The 13629-nt window shown below is 37.4% G+C and overlaps 1 protein-coding gene and 1 pseudogene across 1 annotated transcript; both read right to left on the bottom strand.

The window, feature by feature from the left end:
• Positions 1-440: 440 nt before the first annotated feature.
• LOC117021197 (60S ribosomal protein L31-like) lies at positions 441-10396 on the bottom strand (annotated as a pseudogene).
• Positions 10397-11577: 1181 nt separating this feature from the next.
• Positions 11578-11993, bottom strand: LOC117021509 (cytochrome c oxidase subunit NDUFA4-like). The gene has a single exon (XM_033104722.1). It carries the CDS (start codon positions 11976-11978, stop codon positions 11730-11732), a length of 249 nt encoding a protein of 82 aa, XP_032960613.1. The 5' UTR covers positions 11979-11993; the 3' UTR covers positions 11578-11729.
• Positions 11994-13629: the final 1636 nt, after the last annotated feature.

Genomic DNA, 13629 nt, shown 5'->3' on the forward strand with positions numbered 1-13629 from the left:
CACAGCACGAATATACACATAGTACAGAAACAGATCTCCAGCATACCTGTGCTATGAAAATTTCACGGAAGGGGAGGTGATTAGGAAAAAAATGTCTAAAGAATCTCCTTACGGGGTGATAATGATAAAAAGGTTGACAACAGTGGGCAAGGGGAAGAGTGGAGGCCTGAGCGGTAGGGGTGGCTGTTCAGTGAGCTCTTGGACCTGCTGTGCTGCCCTTGGTGGTCTGGGGCCATCATGGGTGTGATCTGGAGCCCCGGGTTCTTCCTGCTCTTTCTCCCCCTTTCTGAACATGGAAGTCCACACAAGGCACAGGCCACAGCCAGTAACGAGAATCTGTTGCGAGATTCAACCTGACCTTTGGGCACTTCACTGGTGGGTTTCTCTCCCACACAGCAAGGGCAAAAAGGCTTCAAGGAAATGAACCGGAGCTCCCTTTCTCAAGCAGCTGGGGGACGCCGGAAGTGGGAACACTCCGAAGGGCAAAGATCCAAAGACCTCACCTCTGTCCCATTCACAGAGCCCCCAGGTGTGGCACCGGCTGGCGCCCGTGTGCAGTTCTCTAGCTGCTCTGCTATAATTGGCAACAGGGTGAGGTAGGTGGGAGGCTTTTCAGAAAATGAAACTAATCTTGAGGTGTAGCTAAAGATTCCTCCACCAAAGTGGGATTTGAAGCTTTACTCCTGTGATCTCAGGGGTCTGTCCTCTCTCTCCCACAGGGGACTGTGCCAGTGGCTGCAGTGACTGATTCTTTTGTTACTTCCCTGCCCTTGACAGAGTAGAATTTAAGGCAAGCATCCCCTGGATTATGGTCTTACTCAGTTGTCATTTAAAAAATTACACGAGCTGTATGTAGTCCTAGGTACAATTAAGAACAAAAAAGAAAAAGCAAAAAATGGGAACAAAAGAACAGTTGCTCCAATATCTGTGCCTTCTCTGCCTGGTGACAGGGTACAAGGTGCTTTCACTAACTTGTCTTTGTCTAGAAGAAGGGAAGGACTATTAAAGATTTTTAAATGCGAGATGAAGGAAGAGTTCTGTTAATGGTAGGAGGAAAACTATACATTTAGGTCACTCACTAACACATTTAAAAGAAAATGTCTCCAGTGACCATAAATAATTGGATTTCTTACAGGGGGCACACAATGCTTCAGATAACTCCTTTCCCCTTTATCTGGGTTTTTGATACCTGGTAGGAGGGAGTGGGGGAGAGACACTTCACAGTGGATGGAGGGAGATAAAAGGGAAAGATCTGACAGTTGCCTTTATTACCGTGCCGTATCATTTACCTCAGCCAGGAGTCACTAACATGCCAGGTCACCCCTGAGGTCGAGGGCAAGACGAGAAGTTTACACAGCCACGCGGAGTAGCTTGCTGGCTGGAGGCGTACATCAAAGTGTGACAACAAACATGAGAAGAAGATTTGTTCAGGTACAGAGATCAAGATAACAGTGCTTTCCTTGCAATATTCTACCACTTTGGTGGAAGGGGTGCTTTACATTTCACCATCAGTTCTTTCTGTGCTTTTGAGACGGAGCGAACACAATTAAGGGTGCAGTGAAATATCCTGTTTCTTTAGAAATGAGCTCTTCTTAAAGATGTATTGTTTCACTAATGTCTTCCTCTGTACCAACTTTAAGTCTGAAATAGAAATCTCCCTGTTTTATTGTGGTAAAACACATAGAACATAAAATTTATCATTTTACCCATTTTTAAGGGTATAGGTCTGTGGCATTAAGTTCCTTCACATTGTTGTGTAACCAACACCACCATCCATCTCCAGAACTTTTTCATCATCCTCTACTGAAACCCTGTACCCATTAAACACTACCTCCCGTTCCTCCCATAACCCCGTACCCTCCCAGCCTCTAGTCACCACTATTCTACTTTCTGTCTCTATAAATTTGATTAATAGGTACCTCACATAAGTGGAATCGTACACCATTTGTCCTTTTGTGTCTGGCTTATTTCACTTAGCAGAATGTCTTCCAGTTTCATTCATGTTGTTGCATGTGTCAGAATTGCATTCCTTTTTAAAAAATAACAATACTCCATTATGTGCATACAGAACATTTTGCTTCTCCATTCATCCACTGATGGACATTTGGGTTGTTTCCGTCTTTTGGCTATTGAGATAGTGCTGCTCAGAACATTGGTGTAAAAGTATCTGTCTGAGACCCTGCTTTCAATTCTTTTGGGCATGTACTCAGAAGTAGAATTGGTGGATCACACAGTAATTCTCTGTTTCGTTTTTTGAGAAACCAACATGCTGTTCCCCCCCCCTTTTTTTGCCCCTTAAACCTACATGGCTTTTTTATTGGGCACTGTATGAAAATATTTTATGGGAGTAAAATGGTTCTGTAGACTAAATATTTTGAAATGAGGTATACTTTCCACAGTGGCACTGATTACCGTGTTTAGTGTCCAAACAGTGGTATCTGGTCAGTCAGATAGCATGTGAGAGATGCCCAGTGAGCGTTGTTTCTCACGAGACACCGCATTTCAGTAAATATCAAGCATATTGTCTTCAATATTAAGCCAAAGGCAGCAATCGAGTAGCTATCACTCACCCAGAGTGGCCACTCTCCACTTGGGACCTGGATTTGCTGCCACCCAAGAAACCCAATGACTTCTGATTTCAGTTCATCAACGCCCAGTTCCCTGAGACTTTAGAGTAGTGGCAGCACAGGGAGACTTAGGAGACCTGGATGCTAATCCCGATCCCGTCACAAATTAGTGTATGACCCCGAGAGGGTCCTGTAGCCTCTCAGAGCCATAGTTTCCCTAAGGACATTTGAGTTCAATGCTGTCTAAGTGGCCTTATAGCTTTGTAAGTCGATGATTTAACAGTTACTTTGCTACTACGCTGTTGTCAAACATGAAAGACTCCTAATTCTGGCTCCTTTAACAAATCGTATAATTTTTAAAAAACTGTAATAATTCCTCACTTTTTGTTCCTGGTGACTACTAACAACTTCTGGCTCAGTCGTGGAGGATTTCTAGTTGCACCAACGTTTCAGCAGCCCCCTGGGTGCTTGTGGGTTTGCCCATTTATGAATATCTAGTAGTTGTGAGTTCTTCTGGTCTCACCTCTCCCAACATTATGAGGTCTGAAGAGCACCCTTAGAAAGAAGAAGACACTGGGGACCTCCAGTGGGTGTCTATAATTGACTATATGGAGATACGTACCAATTTCCCTTCAGTTAACATTCAATTCAGTGCAGAAAGTAAGATTGTACAGGTTTTTCCCTCAAAGGCTACTGTGTGATAAAGATGATTTCCCAGTTGTTGTTGCTTTTTTTTTTTTTTTTTTTTTTTTTTTAATGAAAAAAGTGGTGTGAATATTGGGTCTGGAGTTCCAAGTTCAAACTAGTTGCTTATTGTAGTTCTTGTTATAACAGTGCTTGGAGGCTGGCCAGAATTTCTAGGGACCATTGGGAATACCTGCTGATGGGAGTTTTTGATTTGCAAGAAATTAAAACAACACCAAGGTTAAAGGGCACTTTCTTAGCTAAAATCTTGGCCAGGCTTGTAGTGGAAAAGGTTGATTCTGTGAAATGTGCCATCCGGGTTGTCAAATTCTGTGATGGGTTCATTTGTTCAAGATGATAGATGCGGATATTTGTGTTTTGTTTGTGATGTTGCTTAACTTTATATGGTGAGTAGTATGACTTCAAGAAATCTCAAATTTCTGCAGTGATTAACAAAACCACCCAATTAACTTTAGATTAGGGAGGTAATGGTATGATACATAATAAAACTCCTGCACTACCACTATTAAGGGGATATTTAATTGTGTTATGCACATATTAAAATTTAAAACACAACAAAGTCTATAATCCATATGTGTGTGATTTAAAGACTAATATTTCATAGATTCCATCACACAAATGAAAAAATAGAATATTTCTTGTACCTCGGAAGCCCTGTGTGCTCTTCCTCCAGCACATTCTACTCTCTCCTGCTGGAGGAGTGGTTTGTAACCCTGGCTACACATGAGAATCACCTGAGGGGCTTTTGAACCATACTGATGCCAATCCTGGTGACACATTAGAATGAGGGAGTACACATATAAAATGATATAATATGATATGGTATGCTAGGATATGATCTGATATATGATATGACATCGTATGTGATGTAATCAATTTGGATTTTAATAAACAGCATACAGCTAAGGGTAAATGCCACTGGACTAAAGAGTTCTTCTGAAACTTTAATCTTTTAGCCCAAAGATCTTGTTAAAATGTAGCCCTTAAGGGGCTTGCACATCCTTTGTTACATCTCTTCCCTGCTACTTTATATTTGTGTTTCTATTATAAATTTATCTTAAATGATTGTTTCCAGTCTATTAAAATATATTGGCTCTTTCAGATTAATATTATCCAGCAAACTTGCTGTTTACTCTCTACAGCCTCTATAAATATATCCACATGTTAATTCTTAACTAGTTTAATTATCTCCCTCTCTCTTTCTTTCTCTTTTACTAATCTTACTTGTCAAAGACCCAACTTTTGACTTCGTTGATTCTCTCATTTGCAACTATGTTTTCTATTTCATCCATTTCTGCTTTTATACTTACTATTTTATTCCTTATACTTTTTGGGACTGTATTCAGCTATTTTTTTTCTACTTCATAAATTGGACGCATAGGTCATCAAATTGAGACTTCCTTCTCTTCTAGTATAAACATTTGAGGCTATAAATTTCTCTCTCAATATCACTGTATCTCATATATTTTAATATATACTAGTCGATGATTGTTCTCGTCTAAATATTTTATAACTTCCATTATGGTCTCTTCTTTGAAATTGTTTAGAAGTGGGTTTTGTATCTCCAAATGTATCAGGATTTTCTACGTTTTTTGTTATTGATTTCCAATATAATTGTCTAGTGGTGTAAGAATATATTCTGAATAATAACAACCCACTGGAATTTATTAAGGTTTCCTGTAAGCCTAGCATATTGCCAGTTATTTAAGTGGGTGGATGTATACATGATAAGAATATATATTCTGAGACAGAGAGAGAGAAAGAGATAGAGAGAAGGGACAGGGCACAATAGCCACTGTTTGTTTACTGTGCTGGTCAAATTTTTCACATTACTACTGATTCCACTGGAATTGGACTTCCAGTCTATTGAGTTATACCTTCGGACACTAACCTCTGTCTCATAACTTATCTTTCATATTTTTAACTCTTGGTCTGTTTGTTCTGTACTCTGGGTTTTTCTTTGGATCTGTCTTCTGGATATGAAGATATACAGACATGTCTTATATTCTGTTTAACTTTCCATTGAGTTTCTAGTTTCAATGATTAACTTTTATCTCTAAAAGTTCCAGAGAGTTCTTATCTAAAATCATTGCAAATGTGATTTAATATTCCCACCAGCAATGTCCAGTATTCCACATTCTCACCAATACTTGGTATGGTCATATTTTTTATTTTAGCCATTCTAGTTGGTGTTCAGTGCTATGTCATTGAGGTTTTCATTTACATTTCTGTGGTGCCTAATGATATCAAGCAGCTCTTCTTATGCTTTTCGGCTATTCCTATATCTTATCTTGTGAGTATGAAACACTTTTCCCTATTTTAAAAAATTATCTGACATTATTATTACTGAGTTGGAGGAGTTCTTTATATATGCTGTATATAATTTCAGTCATATATAAGTATCAAAAATATTTTCTCCTAATCTGTAGTTGTCTTTTAATTTTCTTAACAGTGTCTTGTGAAGTATAGAAAATTTTGATTTCATAAAGTCCAATTTGTCAACTGTTCTTTTGTGTTTAGTGCCTTTTGTGTCCTGCCTACAGAAGCTTTGCCTATCCCAAGATTATAACAGTTTTAATGTTTTCTTATGGAAAATCTATAATTTTAGCTTTTCCAATTAGATCTATGATTCATTTAGAGCTATTTTTTGTGTGTGATGTGAGGGAAGAGTAGGGTTTTATTTTGTGTCCCGCATAGGTAACTTTTTCCCTTACCATTTGTTGAAAAGGCTGTTCTTTCTCTCAATGAGTTACCTTGGCACCTTTATCAAAACTAAGTTGCTCATATATACACGTGGCTCTATTTCTGGACTCTATAACATTTATCTAAATGTCTATCCTTATACTAAAACCACACTGTCTTAATTTCTGTAGCTTTATAGTAAACCTTGAGAGCAGCTAAGTCCTCTAACTTTGTTCTTTTTCAAAATAGTTTTGGCTCTTCTACAGCTTTTCATTTCCATATACATTTTAGCATCAGCCTATCAGTTTCTACAAAAGAAAAGTCTGCTGAGATTTTTATTGGTGTTGTGTTTAACCTATACATCAATTTGGAGAGAATTAACACTTTAACCGTATCCATTCCATGAACAAGGTATATCTCTCCATATATTAAGGTCTCTAATTCTACCCCAATAGTGTTTTATTGATTTTGAATGTGTAAGATATGTCTTATATATAGCTTATCAAATTTATCCCTGTCTTTTATTCTTTTATGCTATTGTAAATAGTATCATTTTAAAATTTCATTTCCAGTTCTTTATTGTAACATAGAAATATAATTGCTTTTGGTGTATTGACATACCCTGTGACCTTGATACATTAACTAATTAGTTGCAGTAGTTTTTTTTTTCTTTTGTAAATTTCTTAGCAGATGATCATGTTACTTACAAATAAAGACAGTTTTACTTTCCCCTTCCAATCTATATATGTTTCTTTTTTCATTCTTGTTTTGTTGCACTGATTAGGGCATTGAAATGAATGTCGAATAGCAGTGGTAAGAAAGCACATCTGAGAGAGGACATATTTTCCTGGTTCCTGATAAGGGAGGAAAAGCCTTCAGTCTTTCACCATTAAGTACGTTAGTACTAATGTTTTTGTAGATGCTGGGCCAAATGAACAGAAAACTCATTCCAGGATTTCAGTGTGGCAGAACTAGCAACTGATAACAGGACTTCACTGAACCTTCTGTGTAGTTGTACAGATTGATGCTCAAATTAATAGGAGATGCACAAAGTTCTCACTTCAGAGTGGGGATTATGTCATTCTTATCAAATCTTTTCCCAAACCTTGTTAGTGCTTACGTTACAGAACTACTCTAACACCTCGTTCTGTATATAAAGACCTCTGGGCTGAGAGAATCCTGGCTGAACATCACGGTGAAAACTGTGATGCTTAGAGTAGCTAAAGCTGGTGAGCAGCACCAGTTACAATACTATTCAGCCTTAACCAGTCATATTTTGCTCTATACGTGCGATATATTTATTATGTTTTTAGTTTTCTCTTCTCAGGGTTAATTATGAATTCAATAGTGGTTTCTGGTGTGCCTAACTACCAATGAAGAATGCTGTCTTCAAAGTTCATGCATGTTCATGGACTTGCCTTTCTCATAGTGCATTTCGGACAAAATCCAGGTTTTAAAAGAAAATTTTTGGTGTTTATAGAACTTATATAAATTGTTTCTTATACAAATTATCCTAATTAACACAAAAAAACTACAAGATTTTAAGATGCATGACTTTTCCAATTATTCTTCATTTACTGGGGAGGTTAGATTGAGTTTGGTCTTTGGCCAGAATATATGTAAAATACGTCCAGTGGATGCAATATCATTTACCTTTATTTTACTTATAGATCTTGGTTAGAGAAAATAACTGGATTCATTGCATGTTACACAGAAGAGAAAATTATTAAATTATTGCTTGCCAGGGTTCTTCCTTCAAACCTTTTCTGGAGGAAAATTGTCAACTCAGAATTTCTCTTATGGGTCTCAGAGGCTAGTAACTTATTGAATACAGAAAATGTCTTGTTTTAAACTTATATACATGTGAAAAATCACCTCTTTAATAGTCTCTAGTGTGATATAATGTACAGCTTAGGCAATAGCTGTCGGTAGATTTAACTATATTTATAGAGAGGCACAGATACATATATTCTTGGACTTCTCCACATGTCTTCAAGAATTTTTCTTCTGAGGCCCATTCCCGGGGCTTTTTGTTTAGATGAAAGGAAAGATGACTATTTGGCCTTCACTGACAGTCCCCAGTATTTATGAGTTCCAGTCTAAAATTTAGTCTAAAAAGCAAAATTTGCCTTCTTCTCACCAGAGCATTAGAAAAGGCTCTACAGCATTGAATATTTATAAATTTGGGGATATTGAGAAACTGTATTTGAAGGTTATTGCCTGAACAAGTAAACTAAGAGTTTGGTTTTACCTTCATAATTTTGACATAGCTGGTACTACAGATATCTGATGGAATTCTACTGTCTATGACAATAAAATCATGATTCAAGGTTACTGTTTGTTTAGGGCACACAGGAAGAGGGAGCAAGATGAATCTTTGCTGTGGTTTTGGTTTGCAACCATAAAACCGTGGGGTGAAACCACACAATCAGGCATTCATTTATGTAAAAACGTGCATCTAGCAGGAGCTAATCCCTCTCTGACGTCTTTTTACAGAATACTTTTTACAGAATATTAATATTCAGAAATATGGTTATATGCAGCGTTATATTATTGGATTCTGACTCAGCCTTTTTTTGTCCATAAACAAATAAAAAGGATTTTAAGACTGCAATATAATTTTAGCAATCCTGGAAACTTTATAGCAACAAAAGTACAGATTTGAAAGCACCCACCCTTCTTACCTATGCTCAGATATTTTTAAAATAGTTCTTCATGAAAATCCGAGATGGTTTCAAGATGCCTCTGGGCATATGCCTAATGCCAGTGGGAAAACAGCAGGTTCCTTCACTTTTTTTCTGATAGAAAAAGGAGCATGAGGACTTCGTGTCAATGGGGGGGCTTGCCAAGTGTCCAGATGCCACAGGAATTAGCTCAGCCAGCTCTGTGTGTATAGGCCACATCTGCCCCTGGACATACAGAGTTAAATATAACAGTGAAAGAAGAAATACTGAGAACTAGGATCAATATTTACTTACCAAAGTAGATTGGCTTGGAAAAATTAACTTTAGCCTTGTTATCACAGTAAGAGTGACAGTTTCTAGCTCTTGGTTCTGTGGGAGAACAGATAACAGAGTTGCAAATATGAGGAAAGAATTCTACCTGATAGGTGTAATTGATGCTAGAATAGGAGATTGAAAGTATGTGGAGTATGGCTGGGTGCCAGCCAGACAGATCTTTTTTTCTTGTCGAGTAGCTGCTTCAAATCCTCCTGGCTTCTGCGGTGAATTTTCTTGCTGATTGATGAACATTGGGATCCATAGCTTCAGGTGAGAGATTTATCTCCTTGAACTGTACAATGTCAGAAGGCAGAAGAGCAGCTTTCTGATTCCTTTCTGATTCTAGAGACTACCATATTAGTTGGGGAACTACTATCTGCTGTAACAAAGGAGACAAAAAACCTTGGTGACTCAAAAAGATGACAGTTTATTTTCATTCAAGTCCTAGTTCAGGGCATGTGTTCTGTGTCGGCAGGTGGCTCTCCTCTACATGTTTGTCGTTCAGGAACTCAGGCTGACAGGAGCTCTACCATCTTCAGTTCCTGACTTCCAAGGTCAGTATAGACTGAGCCATCTTAGCTGACAGGAATGGTGAAGTTCAGGGTTAGAGATTTTCTCTTAGCCGTGTGAGAAGAAAATTGTACTCATTACTTCTGGTCTCATTTCTTTAGCAACAGCCGAGTCACTTGGACACACCAAATTGAAGAGGGCTAAAAAAGGCAATCCCTCACTTGCACAGTCTTTGAGAAAGTCTACACTACATCTTAGATCTGTGTGTGGAAGGTTTTTATAGAACATTGACTCTAAAACTGTGAAGGGTCTGAAATGTTATCCTACCTACAGTTACACACATTCACTCACACTCTATCTCATTCTCTCTCTCTCTCTCTCTGTCTCTCTCTTCCTCTTCCTCCTCTCACTCTAGAAACACTAGACCTCTGGATCAGAGGGGGAAAAAACTGTTTAGTTACTCACAGAACATCACAGCCAGATCTTAGAAAATATTCTAAAATATTTAAGGGTAAAAATGTCATGATGTCTGCAATACTTTTGTTTGTAACAGCTTTGTGAGATATAATTTACCCATTAATGTTTGTAGATTTTTGAAAGTGGTAACAGGTCCATCGGTAACCAACACATAGAGCTTATTTGGTGAATCTTCATCCTCATCATGTCTTCTGGGCAATGGCACCTGGATACAGTAATGACATTCCTTGTTCCTTTGGCCCAAACAGCTCTGTTGAGTCTGGTATCAATGTGCACATCTGGACATCCCATCTCCTTCATGGCAAATTTCCAGATCTCTTTGAGTGCCGAAGGGTCACGGTTCTTGAAACGCACTCCATGGATGCGCTGGTGAATGTTACTGGTGTATTCTCTGGTCATTACCTCAGTGACAGCAGAACAGCTTTTCTTCTTATCACCTGTCTTTGTAGGAGCCATTCAGCCAGGCCCAAGTTGGAAAAGATTGTACATCATTTCTTTTTATTGCCAAATAATATTCCATTGTATGAACATATCACATTTTATTTCTCCATTTATCCATTGAGGGACACTGGGGTTGTTTTCATCTTTTGACTATTATGAACAACGCTGCTGCAATGAACATTCTTATACAACCTTATGGATGGACATGTTTCTATTTCTCCTAGGAGTGGAATTGTACTTGAGTGTTTTTATTATGAAAGCATGCTGTATTTTGTCAAAAGCTCTTTCTGCATCTACTGAAATAAGCACATGATATTTATCGTTAATTCTATTGATAAGGTGTATTACATGAATCGATTTTCAGATATCAAACCAACCTTGATTTCCTGGAATAATACCCACTTTGTCATGATGTATAATCCTTTTTATATGTCGCTGAATTGGTTTGCTAGTATTTTGTTGAGGATTTTCATACTATATTCAGAAGGAATATTGGTCTGGAGTTCTTTTTTCTTGTGAAATTTTGTTTAGTTTTGGTAATAGGGTACTTATGGCCTCATTGAATAAGTTGAGCAGTGTTCCCTCTTCTTCTATTTTTGGAAAGTGTTTGTAAAGAATTGTTATTAATTCTTCTTTAAATGTTTAGTAGAATTCACCAGTGAAGTCATCTGGATCTGAGTTTTTCTTTGTGGAAAGTTTTCTTTCTTTTTATTTTAATTTTGTTATTAATTAAACATCTTTAATGTTATAGATGGATGCAGATTTTCTAATTCTTCTTTAGTCAGTTTCAATACTTTATGTCTTACTAAAAACTTGTCTATTTCATCTAGTTGTCTAATTTATTGACATATAATTATTCATAGCATTCCCTTATAATTCTCTTTATTTCTTTAAGGCTGATAGTAATATCCTCTCTCATTTCTGACTTTAGTAATTTGAGTCTCCTCTCTGTTTCTGGGTTAATCTAGCTAAAGATTTGTCCATTTTGTTGGTCTTTTCAAAAAATCAGCTTTTGACTTCATTGATTTTCTGTTGTTTTTCTAGCCTCTATTTCATTAATTTCCACTCTAATTTTTATTATTTCCTTCTTTCTGTTTGCTTCAGGTTTAGGTTGCTCTTCTTTTTCCAGTGCCTTAAAGTGGAAGGTTATATTATTGATTTGAGATGTTTCTTCTTCTTTTTTTTTTTTTAAGTTTCAGATATTTATTAATCAGTGTAAACCCCAACATAACACACCAACATGATTTTGTGCATTTGGAGGGGAAATGTTTCCTGGTTAAGTGGAAAATTGTGCGGATGGGTTCTGGAAGACCTTCATTCTAAGCAGCTTTTTAGTGAAACATTTCATTTAGAAGTCTGGTCCTTCTTTCTTCAGTTTGCTGTAATCTACATTCACTGAGTAGAACTTGTATTGCTTATTGGGACCCATTTTGTTCCAGGGTTCTGGGTTATTCTTTTTATCCCAACAGACATCTGGATTGAACAATGCCAGGCGCATGACATACAGCGCTGCTCCAGTACCTCCAGCTCCAATAAATACAAAGAGGGGGATCAAGCTTGGATGCTTCTTAGCCTGACCAATGATTTGGCGCAGCATGGTTGTGGCAGTGGGCTGGGGTCCCCAAGCACAGAAAAACAAAACTACCAGGCCCAGGAATAGGTAGTCTCTCTGTTTCTTCTTTTTAATGTAGGCATTTACAAGTATAAAATTTCCTTTAAATACTGTTTTAACTGCATTTTATGAGTCTTGGTATGCAGTGTCTTCATTTCCATCTCAAAATTCTTTATAATTTCTCTTGTGTTATGAGTTGAATTGTGCCCCCTCCCCCCACGCCCAAGTTCATACATTGAAGTCCTAACCCCCTGTACTTTAGAATGTGACCTTATTTGGAAATAAGGTCATCGCAGACGTAATCAGTTAAGGTAAGGTCATAATGGAGAAGGGTGCCTTCAAAATATCTTAAGAGAGTTTAAAAATCTATAAAAATATACAAAAAAGTTATAGAATATATATGCAATACATCTAAGAAATTGTTTCCAGAATTCACACAGGATTCCTGCAAATCAATAACAAAAAGATAGACAATGCACTAGAAAAGTGGACAAGAGTTTGGCTCAGGCCATTCACAAAAGGGGGATATTTAAGGAGCCAATGAACATATGAAAAGCCCTAGCATGATTTTTCAGGGGGATACAATTATAATCCACCAAAATAACCAAAGTTAAAAAGGCTGACACTACCATGGGATGGCAAGGGATGGTAGTGTAAATTGGTATAACCACTTTGGAAAACTGGCATTATCTATGAAAATTGAATATGTCTATATGCATCCTATGACCAAACAATTTCCCTTCAAGGTATAGACCCAACAGAAATGCATACCCATGGGTATCAAAATATATTAACAATAATGTTCTTACAGCATTAGTCAGTCCAAACTAGAAACAACCAAAATGTCCATCAACAATAGCATAGATAAATAAATTGTGATATACTCATATGATGGAATACTTTCAGTGATGAGAATGAACAAACTATTGTTCTGTATAACAAAGTGGAGTAATCTCACAGAAATTGCTGAATGAAAGGAACCAAACACAAGAGAACATATAAGTCTACTTATGAGTCCATTATAGGCGAATACCTATCTGTTCATTTATATAAAGTTCAAGCATAGGCAAAACAAATCTGTGGTGTTGGACGTCAGCATGGTTGGTAACTTCAGGCAGAGGGAAGGAATAGTGATCGAGTGGGGCCAGGGTAAGGGGGTTCCTGGGGGACTGTCATCTTTTATAGACCTGGGTGGAAGATACATGGGCGTGTTCACTTGGTTAGAGTTCATTAAAATTTGTGCTGTTTTCCATATCACGCACATTGCTATACTTCATGTATGTATGCTTTGTAAGCTATACACCAACAATAAAGTGCTTTTAAAAACGGACTGAGGAACTAAGCAGAGTGTCAGCTGAAAGATACAATCCACTGTCACTTTCGGTGACTAAAGCCTTTACTATTTTCACCTTACAGCAGTTTAGAAAAATTTAAGTTTTATTTTTCTAGGAGTGAACAAACATCTTAAGGTTGAATCTGCATACCTAAAGCTATGAAGCGATGACAAATGTCATAGGTCTTCACTTGTGCTCTAACATCCAGACACAAGGACAACTGAGAAACATCCCAGATGAAGTTCCTGATCTTCCTTATTCATTTTTTGAACTCTGAGTTACTTTTCAAATTTGCAAATTGC

This window comes from Rhinolophus ferrumequinum, chromosome 4 (assembly GCF_004115265.2).
Source record: "Rhinolophus ferrumequinum isolate MPI-CBG mRhiFer1 chromosome 4, mRhiFer1_v1.p, whole genome shotgun sequence".
In the NCBI taxonomy this organism is placed as follows: domain Eukaryota; kingdom Metazoa; phylum Chordata; class Mammalia; order Chiroptera; family Rhinolophidae; genus Rhinolophus; species Rhinolophus ferrumequinum.